This window comes from Lingula anatina, chromosome 1 (assembly GCF_051362555.1).
Source record: "Lingula anatina isolate TDL-2025a chromosome 1, LinAna3.0, whole genome shotgun sequence".
In the NCBI taxonomy this organism is placed as follows: Eukaryota; Metazoa; Brachiopoda; class Lingulata; order Lingulida; family Lingulidae; genus Lingula; species Lingula anatina.
Window position 1 is genome coordinate 43,516,005 of NC_141767.1, and position 20,332 is coordinate 43,536,336.

Sequence of the window (20,332 nt, forward strand, 5' to 3'; positions counted from 1 at the left end):
AACATGCCTAAGAATTGAATCTGAGGAAAAGTGAAAAAACAGCATAACTTATAAAATAATGGTCCGATTATGCTGATTTTCGAACTTGACCTGTGTTTTAGTAAGATTGATTACTCCTGTGAGTTTCATGACAACAGGCCTATCAGTTTTCCTTGAAATGTGTTAACAGTGTTGCATATATGCTGAAAAGTGAAAAAACAGCATAACTACTAAAATAGTGGCCCGATCATGCCGATTTTCGAACTTGATCTGCGTTTTAGTAAGATTGATTACTCCTGTGAGTTTCATGACAACAGGCCTATCAGTTTTCCTTGAAATGTGTTAACAGTGTTGCATGTATGCTGAAAAGTGAAAAAACAGCATAAATTCTACAATAATGGCCCGATCATGCTGATTTTCGAACTTGACCTGTGTTTTATGAATATTCATCAGCTCTTTAAATATAAAGCCAAAAAGTAAAACTGTCTTCCACTTATGGTGTTAACGCTGAAAGTGCACGGCGACGGCGACATGATCGGCGACGGCGACGGCGACGACAGACGCAGGTGATGGCAATATGTACAGACACATCTGTGTCTGTACATAAAAAGTCTTAAGTGTCCAATTTCCTATATTCTGAGATTCTGAACATAATGAATGATTGAATCTGACGAAGAGCAATGATATGAGTTTATTTCCTTTTTTGAAACTTTATTACACAATACATGATAACAAGTTTACCATCATTTTTACATAATCAACTAACTATGTTGTTAAGATGCAGAAAATGTCAAACAAACACTTTTACGTATCTTATAAGTTAAATAATGAGACTGTTAACATGCCTAAGAATTGAATATGAGGAAATGTGAAAAAACAGCATAACTTCTAAAATTATGGCCCGATTATGCTGATTTTTGAACTCAACCTGCATTTTAGTAAGATTGACCACTCCTGTGAGTTTTATGACAATTGGCCTATCTGTTTTTCTTATATTGTGTTAACAGTGTTACATATATGCTGAAAAGTGAAAAAACAGCATAACTTCTACAATAATGGCCAGATCATGCTGATTTTCGAACTTGAGCTGCGTTTTATGAATATTCATCAGCTCTGTAAATATTAAGCCAAAAAGTAAAACTGTCTTCCACTTATGGTGTTAACACTGAAAGTGCACGGCGATGGCGACATGGACGGCGACGACAGACGCAGGTGATGGCAAAATGTACAGACGCATCTGTGTCTGTACATAAAAATGTGCCTAGCAAAGGTCTTCAGGAACTTCAAAGTCACACATTGAAAATGCCAAAATGTAGATCAGCCAGCACTGTCCTGAAATGTGTTTTTTTCCATTTTTAACAATTTTTTAACACATAACAAAATTAACAATTTACTGCCATTTTTATATGATCAACTAAAAAAATTGATGAGATGGGAAAAATATCAATAGAACAGTGTTTAATGTCCAATTTCCTCCATTCTGAGTTTCTGAACATAGTGAATGAATGAATCTGACAAACTGCAATGATATAAGTTTATTTCCATTATTGAAACTCTATTATACAATACATGATACCAAGTTTACCATCATTTTTACATAATCAACTAACAATGTTGTAAAGATGCAGGAAATGTCAAACAAACACTTTTACGAATCTTTTTAGTTAAATAATGAGACTGTTAACATGCTTAAGAATTGAATCTGAGGAAATGTGAAAAAACAGCATAACTTATAAAATAATGGCCCGATTATGCTGATTTTCGAACTTGACCTGCGCTTTAGTAAGATTGATTACTCCTGTGAGTTTCATGACAACATGTCTATCGGTTTTCCTTGAAATGTGTTAACAGTGTTGCATATATGCTGAAAAGTGACAAAACAGCATAACTACTAAAATAGTGGCCCGATCATGCCGATTTTCGAACTTGATCTGCGTTTTAGTAAGATTGATTAGTCCTGTGAGTTTCATGACAACAGGCCTATCGGTTTTCCTTGAAATGTGTTAACAGTGTTGCATATATGCTAAAAAGTGAAAAAACAGCATAAATTCTACAATAATGGCCCGATCATGCTGATTTTCGAACTTGACCTGCGTTTTATGAATATTAGTCAGCTCTGTAAATATAAAGCCAAAAAGTAAAACTGTCTTCCACTTATGATGTTAACGCTGAAAGTGCACGGCGACATGATCGGCGACGGCGACGGCGACGACAGACGCAGGTGATGGCAATATGTACAGACACATCTGTGTCTGTACATAAAAATATCATACAATTGGGCACAAACAAAATGAAGAAAGAATCCCCAAAAAACATACTGAAGTTTATACAAAACAAAATTCAAATTTCATAAGAATGTTTTTTTTTTTAGATATTAAGATAGCTGTTCTCACCTCTCTTCGTCTAAATTTTCATCATCTATGCCCAAAATATACTCTGGTATTCCTGGGACCATATATAGTAACTGGATCACAGAATTCATGTAACATGTAGCACCACCATTTTTCAGTCCAACAAAACCACAGCTCGCTCTACTTTCCACTGGAGGAAGGAACTAAAATAAAGCAGATGATTTTTCTCATTGTTAGAAGAAATAAATCAAATATGTCAAAATAATACATGAAGTGATGCAGCACTGCAGTTAATCATTATTACTACTTATTCATTAAAAAATGCTATGAAATTCAATATCCCTTCACAAAAATTATACCAAAAATTTTAATGTAAACATAATCTTTTGCAAATTGAATAAACAAAATCACAAAATTATAGAAAAAATTCTTGATCTTGGTTTTTACAGATTAGTTCTCAATTATTCTGCCTTGTCAAAACAAAAGTGATCCCCAGGGGTTATCATGTTGCCCACCTCCCACTCCTGTGCAGTGTCAGGGTTATGTCTGTGGTGCATGTTCAGCAGCTGTCTACAGATATCCTGCAGGTTCTCAGCACACTCATTAGCAAGTTCTACCAACAACTGGTAAGCTGCCACTCTGGACTCTGGACTGCCACATCTGAAGGGTTAATTATCATTAGTCTTTATGGAAATTAGACAATAATACACCACTGAGCATCACGCACATGTCAGTTTGCATTTTAACATCCCTATCAACTGAAAGAGATTTAAACACTGAATAAAATCTATACCAGAATACATGTCAATAAAGGTTAATTAAAATTGCCATGCATAAATTTTTTAAAATTCCCCTTTGCACTATCAATGCAATACAGTAACAATACATTTTAACAATATGCAGTACATCTTAAATACCAATGACTATATTTTGTATCAAGATTTTCAGAAAAAACTTTGGCCAATTTAGCAAATTAAAATTATCAATATTAAAACCCCAGTGTGACTGCCCTCCCCCCTGCTGACCTTGAACTACTGTTCCACTGATTGTTGTTGGTGTTTGTGGGCCCAGGTTCATCTATGATGTGCTTAGAAGATGGAAACAGAAAATCATTCAGCAAGTCTTTCAAGAGATCCTTGCCTGAAATAAGAAAACAGCTAATGCATCTAAAGCAGTTATGTTTGTTCATTATTATTCATTTTTGCAAAAAGTATCTTTGCATTTCTTTTCAACATCTTATTTTGTTACTCAAACTTCCTACACACTTTAACTTGTCAATTTAAAAACCATCCATCTCTTTAATAAAATCAGTATTAATTTGAATCTTAATAAGGTATTTTCCTCTCCAAAGCTAAGCTGTGTAAACCAAGTAAAAAGGAAAGTAAAAAACAAAACAGACAACAAGAAGGTTCCTCCATACCCCAGGACCTTTTCTCCACTCCATCACATGTAAAGAGAGTCCTTATCAGATTAAGGTGTCCTTCTAAGAGAATATTGTCAGTATCCATCATGCCATTCTGTTCTGATGGATTAAAGTTTCCCAGCCAAGCTATTTCATCTTCTAGCATCTGGGTTGGATTTATTTGTAGCTTCTTTTGTGCGTCAACTGAAGAAAAATATAATAAAATACCACAATGTATGTGAAATCTACAATATTAAGGAAACAACATCGAGTTGCAACATTTACCTTTTCTTTACTCTTAGATAAAAATCTTACCATCTCTTCAAGATACTCAATTTGTTCACTTTACAAACTGTAAATTTATAAACTTGCTTTATCTTTGGTAGCATAAATCATTCACAGTCAACATTAGCATGATTTTATATGCTCTGGTACTTATAATGAAATACAAAATGCAACAAAACAAAAGCTTCATCTACAGCATTTATTATGATAAATATGAGATGTACAAAACAAAGATTTACCTCTTGACCCAAAATCAAGTAAATTCAGGTTGTTCCCTACAGTATATCTATATTGGTGTATTATGGCCTAAACTTACCACTCAACATTTCTAAGAGAGAACATCTCAACTCAAAGTACTGGGTACACTGGCTTAGCAACCTGTATATTCAGAAAAACAATAAATAAAATTTAGTCAGAAAAATGAAATATTTCACAGCAATTCCTTAATCTTAAATAATATTTGCAATTACCATTTTACTATCAAATTAACTGTCAAAATTTTTTGCCATAAGTGTTTCAAAAATCCTCACAAAATAAATTAATAAGTAAACTAATAAAAAAGGAGGGGGGGTTAAACTGAGAAATGAAATTTATTCATTTCATTAAAACACAATAAAAAATCATTTCTGTAAGTTACCTCTGACTAGATCCTCGGATACTACTGGAAGGCACCCAGAATGGCAGCCTGGCCTTCAGCAGGACCTGGAGTAAGAAATGGTGTGGTGTCTGCTGCCCCTCCTGCTGGGGAACTACTGATGTCTTGCTCAGTTTGTAAAACTGGTCCCTGGCACATTTCCTGAGCTCTAAATCAGGACAGCCGACCAAAACATCAATTATGAAGTCTCCTATGCACGGTAAGTTGTAAAAAGATGCTGGAAAAGAAAATCATATAAATGGTTGAAGGAACATTGCAAAGCACTGGGATTTAGTTGATGATTGAGATGACTTGTTAAAATGTATTTTCACTAGAATTTTATAGCTATGCAATAATCTTTATAGTCTATTCGAAAAGCTAATGCTTCAATATTAACATATTTCTTCCAAAGTGGGCATTCTTGAAAAAAAAATTAAATACATATCAACAGCCTCTACAATTTTACCTATTAACTGACTGCGTAGCTGCAAGCAGGTGACCAGAAGTTCTAGAGCTTCTTTAGCTATTGTGACATCTTTGTTAGATATACTAGTTTGATGGGCACAGACTCCAGCATACAGGGACTGACTGTCATCACTACTGTTACTAGCTGTGCTGCCTGCATAAAGAATAGGAAATGAACAAAATAAAAAAAAATAAAGAAAAAATAAATAAATTGACTGTCATGTCTATCTTTATAAAATGTTTTTTTTAAATACTGTTATCTAAGTTCTCTTGTTGCATTCATACTTTTCTATGAGAGCAAAAAGGAGAAAAGTTTGATGTAAGAAATGGCTGGAAACAGATTGAAGTGATCTTCAGTCAATTTCAAACTGACATAATGGAAGAGAAATTACAACAGTTATAAAACAGTACTGAAAAAAAAACTTATTTATTGGTACCCAAACAGAATTTTATATCAAACATAAGACATGAAGAAACCTGCTAAATGTCACAACTTGCCTGTACTACTTTGTCTGCTGCGTCTGCCACTGCTGGACTCTCTGATTGGCTGTACTGCACTGGCAAGATGGAGTCTTCCTGCAGCTGCTGCCCAGGTTACACGCATAAAACATGAGACCGTCTCTGTGAAGTCAGTGTTGCTCATTGTCTAAGGAGAGATTAAAGTTCTAGTATAGTGATCATCAATCAATCAAAAATAAAAAAATAAGCAAACAAACAGATAAAATACTGCTGCATTATGCAAACCATATATTTTTTAGTCATAATAGCCAAAACATATTACTCTATCATGAATGCTGTAAAAATTATAACAATCATGCTTGCATATATCTGATGTGTGACACTTGCCCAGCAATGTATATGGTTATCAATGTAGAGCACCCACCTGTATTGCTATGGCAGCTGTCTTGGAAGATGAAGTGGACTTGACAGGAGATGACCTGGCTGCTGCTGCAGCAGAGAGGCTAGCACCAGTGCTACTGTGACGTCTGCGTAATGTCAGGATTTTACTGTCTCCTGTTGCTGTTTGTCCACATAATAAGTATCTGGAAAAAGGTACTTTTTTTTAAAATTAAGATTCTGAAAGCACAATTTCCATGTTTTCTTTTACTGCTTAGCAGATAAGTTTCTCATGACAAAATATTTTTTCTGAAAATATCAGGAATTAAAAAAAAAAAAATAAATGGCTATTTTCACATTCTCAATAACAGATTTTAAAAACAAAATTTCATGACATAGCGCAACCCTCAACAAATTTCCTCTGCACTGAACCCATTCAATGCAAATATTTTACAAAGGGGTTATGTACAACATAACTCTGACCAACATTTCACTAGATGGCAGTTTTTCTTAGAAAATGAATGTTGATCGCTATCACACCACTAGACTGAGTGATGAAAACTAAAACTTGGAAAGAGAAAAAACTTGATGTGAAATTCACAACTAATCTCACCTTAGCAGCCTAAGGCCTATGGCATAACAGCCTTGTCTGGTTTTATAATCTACATCTGGCGTAATGGCTTCCTTCTGAAGCAGATTGACCACCAAGTTTAATCCTCCACCGTTGAGGAAATCGTCACAGAAGTGTTTGGCACTTTCTAAGGTCCCTGATTCTTCACAGGTAGGCATGAGTTTGCTGCTTAATACCTGAAGCATTAAAATACAACAGTTACTGTGTAAGAATATGTAATTATTTAGGTTACTTTTACTATGTATCCTTACTAACTAAAATGAACACTAAAAATAATACTTGTTCTGACTGCACTTTTCTCTTTTAGACTTGGTGATAGTAACGATGCACTTATCATATTTGGTGACATAGACAGATAACTGTAGAGCAGTCAGACACAAAGCTCTAAAAGGTCAGCATTACATATATTTAACAACAGGACAGCTGGCAATATGTCCAGACACAACAACAAAGTGTCTGTCCATAAAAAGCCTCAGATTTCTCTACCTCAAGGTTATAGAGCACCCTAAAAGGATTCATATCTGGTGACGAGGCATCAAACAACCCCCTGAGAACATCTTTTGGTGTAGATTTAGGACTGGTGAGTGGCGCTGGCATCACGGCAGCTTTCCTGGGACTGTTCTTAGGACTGGCTGCAGGGCTGGGACTGGCCTCTGGAGAAGGCTGTCTGAGAGGCTGAAACACAGATGACATGAATGCTATTCTTTAATACACCCATCTCCTGCTCCATTATTTATAGACGACTGACTTTACATAAACAGTCATATTTTTAATCAAAAACTATTTTAATTATCTATGTTAAACTAATATTAACATAAAGACTGTAATCCTTAAATTAAAGTACTCCTGCTCACCCTCTGCCCAATGGAGTCCAAGGCATCACTGACTGAGGGGTCTGTGGGGATGAGTTTCAGTAAATTTCTCACACAAATCATGATCCTGAAAAAGATAATAGTGATTCTTTTAAAGAATGCATTATGTGCCAAAAAGAAAATATCTACTAAACTAGGTTGTAAAATGCAGCAATCTTTACCTGCTCACATAATGATTGTAAGAAGAAGAAAAAGAACAACAATAATATGTAAGCTGGTTAAGCAAAATAAGACTCTGTATATCACACTCACTTTGGTTCTTCTAACTCTGCCATTTGATATAACATATCAAACACCTGGCCACCTGACGCCATGACAACACCAGGTAATGTTTTTTCCTGAATAAACAAACAAACAAAAACACATATTTAAGGCATGATATTCAACATAGAGAATTCTGAATTTTGGCACAGAAGTAATGATTCAGCTAATTAAAAAACAAACAAACAAATGATGCTCTGGTCAGTAAAGTTTAGGAGGAATTGCTCTTTAATGGTGCATTTTGTTTATTTAAAAATTCTACTAACAAATTCCTAGATTGGTATATATTTACAAATGTGCAATGCAACATACCTGTTCTAGATCAAATGTGGACCTGTATGATGGAGGTGGCTGAAATAAAATGTGAAATATTTCAAAATCTTTTACTAAAGATACATTTAGATTGTATGCTTTCTGCTCATATCAAATATATCAAGCTCATTGAGAGCACAATATATTATATCTTATAATATAAATAATGATATCTAAGGATGATAAATACATCTAAATCTATTTTCTCCAAGCAACTTAATCAGTGTTTTTTTTTACATCAAATAAGTCTGACTTTCATAAGTAACTGATACAGGCCTACCCAACTACCAGACTCGGCACCTAAGGATCCTGAATTAACCGGTATATCGGACCACGCTACCCGTTTTCAAGGTGTGTGTAAGATCGCATTTCGGAGTATCATCCCCCAGAACAAATTTTGTAGCACGACTGCGGGCTCATCCACGCTCGGCTGAACAACCTTAAACTGTACTCTTACTTTAGAGTACTCTATTTTATTGTCTCTATGGGGATATATGGGGACTTTATGACATTCGGTTTGAATGTTTTAACCATTTTGATAGGGCTTTTTTGCATTGTATTAGATTAATGTGGCAGTCTAAGGTTCATCTAGGTGGCTTTCAAAATTGAATTGGCAATATAGCGATTTTACGACAATAGTTTACTATCCAATCAAGGTGACAGCCGAGCATGTCAGGGCTCATCCTGTCGGTGTTCTGGCTGATACTCCGAAATGCGATCTGACACACACCTTGAAAACGGGTAGTGTGGTCCGATATACCGGTTAATTCAGGATCCTTAGGTGCCGAGTCTGGTAGTTTGGTAGGCCTGTGATATAAAATGTGAAATTACAGTGAACATGTCTCACCTCTTTAACAGCAGCACTTCCAGACCCTGATGTCCCAATGCCAGTTAGCGTCCGCACACAAACTGTCTGCTGGTCCTCAATATTCAACTGATGCATCAGCTTTTGGTCCTTCATTTGTGTCAACTGAAATGTAGACTGTATCAATCAATTTATGACCCAAACTAAAGATATTATTCTGATTTATTTAAATATAAAGTCTACAAAGACTACAATAAATAATGTTTGAAAGGTATTTCACAGACTGATTTCTACAAGCTTAGCTTGAACAATATTTTGCGTGTTAAAAAAAATAATTAGATATATTATGACAGCATTTAATAAAATCATTCAATTAAATCTGTGATTACCATTTTGTCATTGGCCACTATCTGAACTTGCTCTGGTGAACACTTCAACTCCATAGCTATCTTCTGCCTCACAGATACTAGTCTTTCATTGCTGTGTGTCTATATTGAAAATGAAAAATAATTATAGATAATAAAATGGAGGAATGAAATGTTTCAAACCTTGGAAGTGTTTTCACTATACAATATTTTTTCATTTATCTAGCAAATTCTATCTGATACTGCCAGAAAACCATCATATACCACATCATAGATTAAATTAACATTTAACTAGAAAGGTAAAAAAAGGGAAACTTCAAAGAAGAAAAGTTTTTTAAACTGTTAAATGGTATACTTCAAATTCATAAGAACACCATAAATCATACACTGAAATGCTTAAATTTCTAACAACCTTTCACAAATAATAATACCCAAATGTGAAAACTACAATTATCCATCTATCAAAAATATCCAAATGAACTTACTGTGACTGTGAACTCCTGTTTAGGTGACTCTGAACTGACGTACAGGTTGAGGGGATGTCCCTGGAAAGATGCACCATGAGGGAGGATGGTTCTAGGACCCATATGTAGCTCTTCCACTGTCAGGATGTACCTCTCTGCTATGGACAGGAGTCTCTCTATGTTCAGTAACTTGGCAGACCTGGAGCAAAATATTTGTGTTACAGATTAAAGCTTGATACACTATATACAAGTTGAATGCTGCAAATGTAATGCATGCTTTCCGCAACAGTGTACGTGCAAAAATAAATAAATAAATAAATAAATAAATAAATAAATAAATAAATAAATAAATAAATAAACTTTCATATCAATATAAATCACGACTGTTATAAATTTTCAAATATTAATACTAAGCCATGTATTACCTGCTAGGTGAGGGGACAGAAGCCACCTCTGGGACCACTGCTGCTGTCAGGGTCTTGGTTGCAGTGGAGAAAGCCTGGAAAATGGCTGAGCCTCCTATTGTTATCATTGCACCCTGATAATATGGATAAGACTGCCTTAAAAACCACGCAAACATATTCCTTGTATAATTTTCATTAAAGAAAAACACAAAGATGAAGATGAATTTATAAAATTTAAAAAATAAAATATAAGAACTAGAATATTACAAAATGTCAATAATATATTCCTTTGTAATAAAATATGAAAAGACAGGTTTTCTATGCAAATGAAATTTTCTACTTTTTTAGAAACAACAAAATTTACCTCAAGTCTTCCATAACATTCCTCGATAAACTTTCTGTGCAGTGGAACAGGATCCTGTGACAGGTAGAAATAAATTTATAAATTCAATGTTACTTTATTAACTAATGTTTAAACCAAAAACAGTACTTCTTAGCCAAGGCATCTGTCCTTACTGGGATGAACTTAATACCTTCAACTTGACTTGGAACAAGGTCACCTGATAATGTCTTCTTGATTCTTCCATTTAACATAAAATAAATCATCTGACATCAGAAAGAATCATTGCAATCCACTAATCTAGGATTAAACAATGTATTTTTTCACATGTAAGTTTATTACGAGACCCACCTTTTTCAGTTTTGGTACCAGACTGATGTAGGACATGTGAAGTAGGACATCTATGGCTTCCTGAGCAATGTCTTCATCTGTGATATTGAGACATGTCTCCCACAGATAGTCTAGACCAATGAGATCACTTTTCTCAACAACCTAAAGAGAATATATACCACTGTGTAAAAACATGTTGAAGACCATATAATGAAAATATCCAGCTTCATAAATAGGCATGAGTACACTGTAGTAACTATAACAATTGTATCATTAAATTTGCTTTAATTTTAACAAATGGCATAATCTGTGAAACTTCATGAACTTACCAAGAGAGTACCTTGCTTCTTTAGTTTATTCTGATACATGTTGACACTTTCAAAAAAGAATTTCCAGCACCTGAATCCTACAGAAACATAAAGGAAAGTGTAATTAAACCAGAGATTCACCCACATTTTGACCTTTATTAGAAAAGATACTTCACATCTAAGTCTATTCAACATTAGAACTTTAAACCTTAGAGCTAAAAGTATTGTTTCAATGCTCAAACTTACCCTTTTCAGTCATTTTACATGGATCAAGCTTCAGCAGCTCTTTCTGGAACAGCGATTCTTGTGTTTCGGCTTCCAGGTCAGATATCCCTTTTGTAAACCACTCAAAACACACCTTAACAAAAGTTAAACTTTTATAAGATTTGAAAGAAAAAAAAGCTAGACTGTATAATAGATAGATGTTCAACACATTCTACCCCAAACCCAAACAGCTTGCTTTGTTTACCAAGAACAAAATGTTTTTGTACTTGTTAATTAGTACATTAAAAACTTGTAATTCCCTACAGCATGTTAGTAACCTAGAAGTTGTTTCACTAATGACCAACAGCTGATACTTGAGCAAAAAAATAAAAATGATTCGCTCTACAAAAAATTGGGATAAGCCACAGCCTGTATAACCTCTTGTCTGTGGAGTTTTGATTTATAGTCAGTGGACACCGCTAGACTGGAAAACTTCAATAAATAAATTGATCTACATGTGATCAAAGTACCCACCTCCTTGTCCCAGTTGCAGGCCTCAGGGTTGGCCACCAGGGTGTCCCATATGTCCCTGGCCCTGTGCCAGGATAAGTACAGTGCCCCTTCTTGTAATGTGAACTGGAGGAATTCTAAATGGACACTAACATACTGAAAAAGAGTTAAAAGATGTGATCGAGCTGAGAATTTACTTTTCCAACCCATAACTGCCACTGAAAGTAATTATAGGACAATATGGAAAAGAGAAAAAAAAAACTTAAGATGTGTAATTTAAATATTACAAAGTATAAGCCCCTCTCACATTATTCATTTGAGGCAATTCATTTCTAAATTATAAATGTTTCATTACTGAATTTGTGCACAGAATTATGGTTCAAAATCTAAAGATTCTTACATCTTCATGAGTATATCTGCCATCCACAACTGTGTCTGGTTGCAGAGGTTCTTCTTTTGCCTTTGCTGCATCAACACCCAGTTTATGGCACTTGACTAAACTATTGGTTACTAACTTAACTGTATCACAGGTTTTGTTGAGGTCATATAAGATACCCTAAGAAAATAGATAAATATTCATCATTTATAAATTATTGTCCACAGATAATTTTGCTCATAATTTCACTGATCCAAATAGTCATTTAAAATTCAAAATTAATCTTTTCATTAAGTGCTTCAGAAAAAAATACTTACCCTGTCAGCTTTTGAGAATGTTTGCTTTGCTATATTTTTGGATATATGTAAGAGTTGTTTCAAAGCAGGTAGCACCCACACTCCCTAAAAGTTAAGTACAGAAATAACAAAAATAAAAGATCAATCTATTCAGAGTTAAAATTCTAACATAAGGTAATCCTTCTGCTGTAAGATGTTACACACTTAAGATGTTTAGAATGAGCTTTTAAGCAGTATCAACAATGAATGTACATAAAACATAAAATAACAGACTTCAGTCACTGAAACAAGTTCAATCTATTCTGCACTTACCTTCTTTATGTCTTCCACACATTTAGTCAAGTAATTCTTCTTCACCTGCTCTCGCACACTATAGGCATCACTGAGAATGACCAGATGCTCTCCCAGGGCCTGCTCTATTAAGTTGGTGGTCAGTGACGGGACATGTGCCAGGTCCCACAGCAGTTCCAGCACTCGGGTGGTGGTCTTAGGAACCCTGGCGTCCTTCCCTATACGCCCTATCAGACTCAGCAGCCTTTCTTTCATTTTGTCATTCTCAACTTGCCAGCTCTGGAGAAGTGTTCATTTATTATTTTTGTGGTGTGCATGTTAGAGGATAAGTAGATTATAAAAGCATTTTCTATCTAACGTATAAACTGATCAGATAAATGAAAATCTTTAGATGGGACCTTAAGATCGTAATATAATATACAGCAAACATATAGTTGGAATTTTATATGAACAGATTTTTTATAATATTCATTATATTCCTGGATTCTAATAGCTACACGCGTACGGCAACAGAAATATAAATTGTATTAAAAACAATGACCACTATTAAACTCACTTTCTGTACAAGAATAACAAAGTTATCAAGTTGCTGAGGATTAAACTTCACTGCTGCAGCTGCCATGATGGTGTGAATATTGTCCACAACATGGTTACTTCTGCCATGCTGAATATGTACAAAGAGAACATACATGCACTACAAAGGTTTAAAGCATCCAGAACCCTGCTTTATTAAGTTGATTGATTGAATATTACAGTCACTCTTACTTAAACTAGACATTAAGCACCGAGTCTCTATTGAAATCAGGGTATATTGGCAATGTTGATGACAGTAAACATTAGAATTGTCTGTTAATATTTACCTCCTTCATATATAAATTACTAATAATCACAGTTCACCCACTTAGTTTACAATGTGATGCAGGCATACTGGTGAGCAATTAACTACTAGGCATTTGACATAGTGCTTTACCTGGATTTTCCAGATTTGTTCTATTTCATCTAAAGAAAGTCTAGTTCCTAGAAAATCTACTATGCCTTTGATTTTTTCACAATATTGGTCTTGGTCTATGTTTCCTGAAAATGTAAACTGAACCTTTAGAGAATTTCTCTTGTTAAATATATTGAAATGTAATTCAAACAGCTTAACTTAAATGCATTGCATAGCATTAATAACCCAATCACCTAGTATAGAGATGGTAAAACTGTTAAATGTTTGTCTTACAGATTTCTTGAAAAACAGCTGCATTCAAGAATAAACTAAAAGGGATAATAACTCTTTGTTTTGGCCAAAAATGAGTTTTCCTGGAGTAAACAATAATTTTCCCATACTAAGCAATGGTTAATGAATCCATTTTTACATTCAAAGTTAGTCCCTGTTTTTTTCTAAAAAGTTTTTTTTTGTTATAATCTCTTAAGAGATTACAACAGAGTATAGCCATCAATGGAGGTCACGTGGTCTAAAGACAAGCTCAGATAGCAGAATAATAGCTATAACTGTCGTTTTTGTGGTAAAACAGAATATATTATATTTCTATGAGTTGTTCACAATGTTTTCATTGTGAAATATAGATCTCATACATAGAGTTATTATCCCTTTAAAGACGAAAATAGAATGGGGACTAATTTTCGAACCAAACCTTCTAGTGCCAATGACAACACATTTTTCTCTTCCAGCCAATCTTGTACTTTGTCAGCATGTATGGCAATTTTTGACATCTTGGTTGCTGTAGCATCTTCAATTAGTCTGGAGACCTATCAAAAGCCAATAAATTCTTTCATGTATATATGAAACTCATTAAACTGATGTAATAAAATGACAACTGCTCAAGTAAATCACCACTTCTGAAATGAAATAAAAAATTTCCAGTAAGCAATATATAAATAAAATCTATTTTTTGTTTAATGCAAATCTCTTTAAAATATCATGTTACAGGAAAGTTAAGTACTTAAACAAGGCCAGACAGATTATTCTTATTGTACCTCTTTTAAAGCATTCATCCTTGCATTGAAGTTGGGTGATTTAATCATCCTGAGCACTATTTCTAGTCTGAGTTCATCCACAGAAGAGACATCAGTCTTCCACATCTCCAGGCAGATCAATTTAACTGTAGCCAGCAAATCACAAACACTCCCAACTCTCTGAAACATCAGAATATCAGATCAACTATATTTACACTTTTGACCTCAGAAGTATTTTCAACATTTTCCTTCATTTTCTGAATCAACTATTAAAAGCATATTCTAAAACAGTTATCTGCAAATCCCATTTAGACAATGCACTGCTATTTCATTTTTTTTTATTAAATTTAATTTCAATTGTTAGACAAGATAATTTGCATAACTGTTAAAGGCTGATTTAATATTACAATCTTCCCTTCAGTGTACAGTGCTAACAATGAAGTAAAATGACTTTTTCTTTCACATGTTCAAACCACTGCAAATCACTGCCTTTCCCAAGTAATGCACAAACCTTATCTTTGAGATCATTCTCACTCAGTCCTTGAACAAACTGAATGACCCTCTCCAGCCCATTGGCCAGTAATGGCTTGACCACATCTTCATTGAGGAACTCTGCACACTGACCAAATGGGTGAAACAATGCAGCCATTGCCTGCAATTGGGAAAAAATCATTAATACCTAACAGTAAGAGTTCACTTACTTTTTTCAAAATTAATAAGGTCATAAGATGAATGTTCTGAGATAAAAATTACTATGAATGTCAATTTAGAAATGACATGATTGATTAAGCCAATATTGAATAGAATAGTAAGAAATACTTGTCTGTAATGCTCTGAACATGTTTCCTGATAGGATGATGTAACTCATACTTACAGGGGCATCTAAATCCTCCTTCTTCATACTTTTTTCAATGCAATGGAATCCACCTTTAAAGGCAAACTGAAACACAAAATGCATTTTGCTTCAAAACTAATACATCAATAGAAAATAAATTAGCTGATAATATATATTCTTATATGTTAAATATGATTACTTATTTCTACAAAAAAAAAAAAAAAAAAAAAAAAAAAAAAAACTTCCAAATGCTGAATGAAGTTAATTATCAGATGTAATCAATTTGATTTGACCCTGTTGAGGTTAGTGGTGCAGCCTCTGCCTGGATATACTGAACTTATCCAATTAACTTTCACTGTAGTAACAGAATGGAACAATTGCATCTCATAAATAATATCACACAATCAGATTATTAACAGAAAAAAGTATATAAGTAATTTAGTACTTACAGAAAACAAGGTATACAATATAAAGAGTGAGCTGCTACTTACCCTGTTGATTAAATTAGTGAGCCACCCATAAGGTTCCTGAAAAAAGTTATAATTTGTTTATTGTTGTGTGAAAAGCCTCCTATGATATAAAGATTCCCTTCCTGCAGTGAATATCGCTACTGTTTATCACCTAATTTATTTACTCATTTTGTCGCTCTACTAGTTTATTTTTCATCTAAGTATTCTTTAAGAAGAGAATAAATGTAAATGTATTTAAAATAGTACGATTAAAAGAGTAGACTAAAATTCAACAGCATTGACAGTTACAAGTGGCATTAAAATACACATCATTTATATTATATTCACCAAGACTCCTCAGCATTATTAAACATATAAATATATTATATATTTATATGTTTAATAATGCTGAGGAGTCTTGGTGAAAAAAATACCTTAAATGCCCCCTGAGGACTGATAGCGCTGAGTCCTTTTTCTCCTAGCTTCTCCTCCCAGTACATTTTGTCAGCTTTCCGGTTTCTGTTCTTCATATGATATTCGGTTTCTGGATTGAGCACCTGTAAAATATCAATGAATATATTATTATTTCTCTGAAATAAAGAGAAAAACTACAGTTTTATAATGCCTTAGGTATGTAAATTCTTTATTTACAGTACACAATACTAACATAATTTTTTTTAATTTCATTACGACAATAAAACATACAAAAACATGATGGCAATTTTAATTGAACACTGAGTTTATAATTGGTATAATTTTAAATAGTTATTTAGCAGCATTAAGGAAAACATGCAGAATTTTTGCTCAAAAAAACATTAAACAACCAAACAAACAACCATTTTCTGGGACTTGCAGACTAACCAGAGCAATATACACATATTATCACTTTATCTTGTTCTAAAGTCAAAAAGATCCATTAAATATTCCTGAAACCACTTGTTTTTTTACTTGGATTGAGGTAAATGAATGGTTAAATGCAACCACTGGATTTTTGATTTGCAAAAAAAAAGGTGGTCAATTTCCCCCTTATAAATTAAGAGAGATTGGCAAAAATAAATATTTTTCTCTTTTTGCCAAAGAAAACCTCACAAGACACTAGCAGCAACTAGCAAGAACATGATTTATTCTTAAACAAGTATCATGTGTAGCCATGGGCTAAAAAAGGATTAGTTTACGGAAAATGAGAAAATATAGAAGAGAAAAAATGCCAGCCAAAAGCTCAAACTTACCACACTGAGGACAGCCAGTAAGTCAACTGGCACAGGGTCATGTTGTAATCTTGCAACGACCAAGTCAATCAGCAGTTGCATCATGTTGTAGATCCCTTCCTGGATCTCTGTTCCCCAACGATGTACTGCACCAGATGTAAGCAGCTAGATTATAAGATACAAAATATACAAAAGCCTGCTTAAAATGTTGTTAAAACAGTCATTTTCCTTCTACTAATTTCATTTGAAGATATATCTATAATTCCCATCCAATCCAAAACAGATCAAAAATTGAAAGTTTTTTGGCAGCTGAATTACTAGTATGTAAAAACATCATATGCACATACCTTTTGAAAACATTCTGGCATACATCTGTTTAAAAAACGTTTGCAGTGTTCATCACTTTCTATCATATCTGCAAGAAAAAAGCAACATAACATAGTATATTTTCCTTAAGACTGATGTTCAAAAACACTCAACTTCTTTTTCTGTCATAACACTTAAATAAAAACAGAGCATATTTATAAAAATAAATAAATAAATCAAACAGAGAATTCATTTTAAAATAAAAAACAGTATATGGCATGTTCTTTACATAACAGAGTTAAGGTCAGAAAATTTACATACCATTTGCTGCAAACCTTGTTGCAGCAATGAGGCATTTGCCCAAAGATTCTTCTCTTTTGTATGGAATAGACCAGTTATCTGTAAATACTCTGCCTTCAAGTTCATAGAGGTTTGTTACTGGAAACTCATTTGATTCTTCAGAGTTTTCTTCAGCTCCATCTTCTGGTTTAGAAACTTCCTTCTGAAATACAAAAATTCACAAATCAACATTTGCCAATAACAAACATGCAAAAAAAAAAAAAAAGCATTTATAAACTGGAGGGCCTTGTGGTCAGAGTGTCAGCCTCCAAAGCAGGAGGATGTGGGTTCGACCCGGTTCGCAGACATGCCAGTCTGTCATAAAAGGCTACCTGCTGTCTCCACGCATGACACTCAGCACTTAGAAGTTGAACCGGGGGTTTAGTTTGTGGTCTGGCAGTGAATGCCATGCTGGTTAGCTAGCTTCCAGTGCTTGGCTGTATCCCCCCCTCTCCCAGCGAGGCGAGAGTACCAACACCCAGTTTGCATCAGGGCCAAAAATGACCAGGCGTCCATTGTAGTTCACTCTGAGACACATGTAGTGCAGCATATAAGAGCATTACTTTATTTTACTTTACTTTTAGTTTATAAAACATTGAATCTATATCCTATTTCTTCTCAATATCCAATTTAAATACATAAATGTACATGTATGCAGAGGTCTACTAAAAACATCTTTTGGATGAAGGGGACAGATACATTTGCTATAAACTTAGAGCATAGCAGGACATTCATCTGGAGTTTATAAACCACAGTTATTCTTATACATATATCCAAGAATGCTTATAAATATAGGTGCTGTCAAGGCAGCATTAACAAGGCATTATGATATAAAGGGCATTTATGAATGCATGCAATTGTTAACAAGATAATTTTGTAGATATAGATATTGTTTGTGCTGGATATGCATTAACAGATAACAATGATTTTAATGTGAGAATGTCATATAAAGAATTGGATGTTATCACCTGGCTTGTAACCAAATTAATGGTTATAAATTGCCATATTTTCCTACTGATATAAAAGATACTAAAATAAATAATTCATCTACATTTTAACAAATGTCTATGAGCTCCATTAAATTATATATTGATATTTTTAATTTTTTTATTTGAAATTTAACACCCTCATTTTATTTTGTAAATTTTCTTTACCTCTACAGGTCCCCCCCCCCTCCCCAAGAAAATGGGAATGATCTCTGTTTAACTTTTTACATTTTCAATAATATCCTTCTGACATCTTGCATATTTATTGTAATCTGAATGAGTTAGTACCATAAATGCACAGATGACTAGCAAAAGTACTGAAAACCCTCCGAACTTATTTCCTAGAATAACTAATATTTCGATCCCACTATGCCTTGTTTTTCTTGATTGTGAAAAAAATTGTAGTCTGAAAATCACATGCAGGTGATGTTTACATCGTTGTCCGCTGTTTTGGACTGTGGTTCTTCTTGGCAATATTATATGCTAGGGGACGAGCCGACATAAACAAATCATACCAATTTAAGTTGCATCAATTATCTTAATTAATTACCTAGTAATATATTTAGCTTTTATATCACCCTATTTTATTGGAAACTTCCATTTCCTGGGTTTCCTTGTGACAAGACTCCTTTATTCCAGTGCATTGCCCTGTGTTGCACGTCGCGGTGTACTGAGCATTATTTTTCGGGAGACCCCCAGGCCAGTAACGTAGTAGTAGTAGTACCCCTGTAGTAGCCGTAGCAGAGTCAACTTTAAATGATGGACAAAGCCACAACTGCCGAAAGAGTGGATATATGTAAATTCACTTCTTAACCAAGTGAATTTATTTTATTTTATTCTCCCTTTCTCTCTCTTTAACAAGCAGGACAATGTGTAACGTGGTGCTGCAGAGCTTGTTGCCACACCTACCTGCTCATGATCAACGACCTCATCATAACTTGGGGGAGGAGCGGGTCCATAAACAGGCGATGTAGTCGCCTGCTTATTTGCCTGATCATCTTTCATTTCGACATCCAACTCTTCTAACGTGTCAAAACTTGAACCCGGTGCCTCGTTGGTCAAAAATGCTACAGCTTCATTCAAATCGTTTTTGCCCAGTCGAAGTGCCCGCCTTACTTCACTCTCGCTGGGAAACCCCATGCTCAAAAGCGTGGAGACGTGTTCCTCATTTACTTCCATGTCTAGCGAACCACTAGCATAATGCCTTAATTCAGCACATAAGGCAAATGAGCAAAATATCTTTTAAAAATGCAATCACAATGTTGCGGAAAACATTCTGGATCAAAAATAGGTCAACTTAGTTTGTCCGCCATGATGAAAACCTTCATAATCTCGAACCGCAATCAAAGGTTTACATTTCATAGATTCATATATTCAAACATAGTTTTGTGTATCTCTATATTTCTCTCTAATATGCATTAAAATTATATGCTCGAAAGAAGAAAAGATAGTCCATACTATCGTTTACAGTTTTAGAGGTTATGAAGCCAATGTGACCTCGTTTAATGTCATACTCCAAATTGCAGTC

The 20,332-nt window shown here is 34.3% G+C and overlaps 1 protein-coding gene across 2 annotated transcripts in view; it reads right to left on the reverse strand.

The window, feature by feature from the left end:
- LOC106173016 (ubiquitin carboxyl-terminal hydrolase 24) overlaps positions 1-20,134 on the reverse strand; it is a 46,835-nt gene extending 26,701 nt beyond the window's left edge. For both annotated transcript variants that reach the window (XM_087002567.1, XM_087002566.1), the window contains exons 1-38: positions 19,714-20,134; positions 17,801-17,981; positions 17,521-17,588; positions 17,195-17,338; positions 16,400-16,522; positions 16,008-16,043; positions 15,556-15,621; positions 15,193-15,333; positions 14,703-14,861; positions 14,360-14,474; positions 13,693-13,796; positions 13,279-13,386; positions 12,744-13,001; positions 12,453-12,536; positions 12,160-12,315; positions 11,784-11,915; positions 11,292-11,403; positions 11,067-11,143; positions 10,759-10,899; positions 10,432-10,485; positions 10,089-10,201; positions 9,685-9,862; positions 9,224-9,322; positions 8,877-8,999; positions 8,030-8,068; positions 7,709-7,794; positions 7,439-7,523; positions 7,071-7,259; positions 6,567-6,760; positions 6,000-6,159; positions 5,611-5,762; positions 5,118-5,266; positions 4,655-4,889; positions 4,334-4,395; positions 3,751-3,936; positions 3,356-3,470; positions 2,846-2,990; positions 2,373-2,533 (exon numbers count right to left, since the gene is read on the reverse strand). In XM_087002567.1, the coding sequence (XP_086858693.1) occupies positions 2,373-2,533; positions 2,846-2,990; positions 3,356-3,470; positions 3,751-3,936; positions 4,334-4,395; positions 4,655-4,889; positions 5,118-5,266; positions 5,611-5,762; positions 6,000-6,159; positions 6,567-6,760; positions 7,071-7,259; positions 7,439-7,523; positions 7,709-7,794; positions 8,030-8,068; positions 8,877-8,999; positions 9,224-9,322; positions 9,685-9,862; positions 10,089-10,201; positions 10,432-10,485; positions 10,759-10,899; positions 11,067-11,143; positions 11,292-11,403; positions 11,784-11,915; positions 12,160-12,315; positions 12,453-12,536; positions 12,744-13,001; positions 13,279-13,386; positions 13,693-13,796; positions 14,360-14,474; positions 14,703-14,861; positions 15,193-15,333; positions 15,556-15,621; positions 16,008-16,043; positions 16,400-16,522; positions 17,195-17,338; positions 17,521-17,588; positions 17,801-17,981; positions 19,714-19,983 (5,000 nt within the window). In that variant the 5' untranslated portion in view covers positions 19,984-20,134. The remainder of the gene's footprint in view (positions 1-2,372; positions 2,534-2,845; positions 2,991-3,355; positions 3,471-3,750; positions 3,937-4,333; positions 4,396-4,654; positions 4,890-5,117; positions 5,267-5,610; positions 5,763-5,999; positions 6,160-6,566; positions 6,761-7,070; positions 7,260-7,438; positions 7,524-7,708; positions 7,795-8,029; positions 8,069-8,876; positions 9,000-9,223; positions 9,323-9,684; positions 9,863-10,088; positions 10,202-10,431; positions 10,486-10,758; positions 10,900-11,066; positions 11,144-11,291; positions 11,404-11,783; positions 11,916-12,159; positions 12,316-12,452; positions 12,537-12,743; positions 13,002-13,278; positions 13,387-13,692; positions 13,797-14,359; positions 14,475-14,702; positions 14,862-15,192; positions 15,334-15,555; positions 15,622-16,007; positions 16,044-16,399; positions 16,523-17,194; positions 17,339-17,520; positions 17,589-17,800; positions 17,982-19,713) is intronic.
- Between the last annotated feature and the right edge of the window lie 198 nt (positions 20,135-20,332).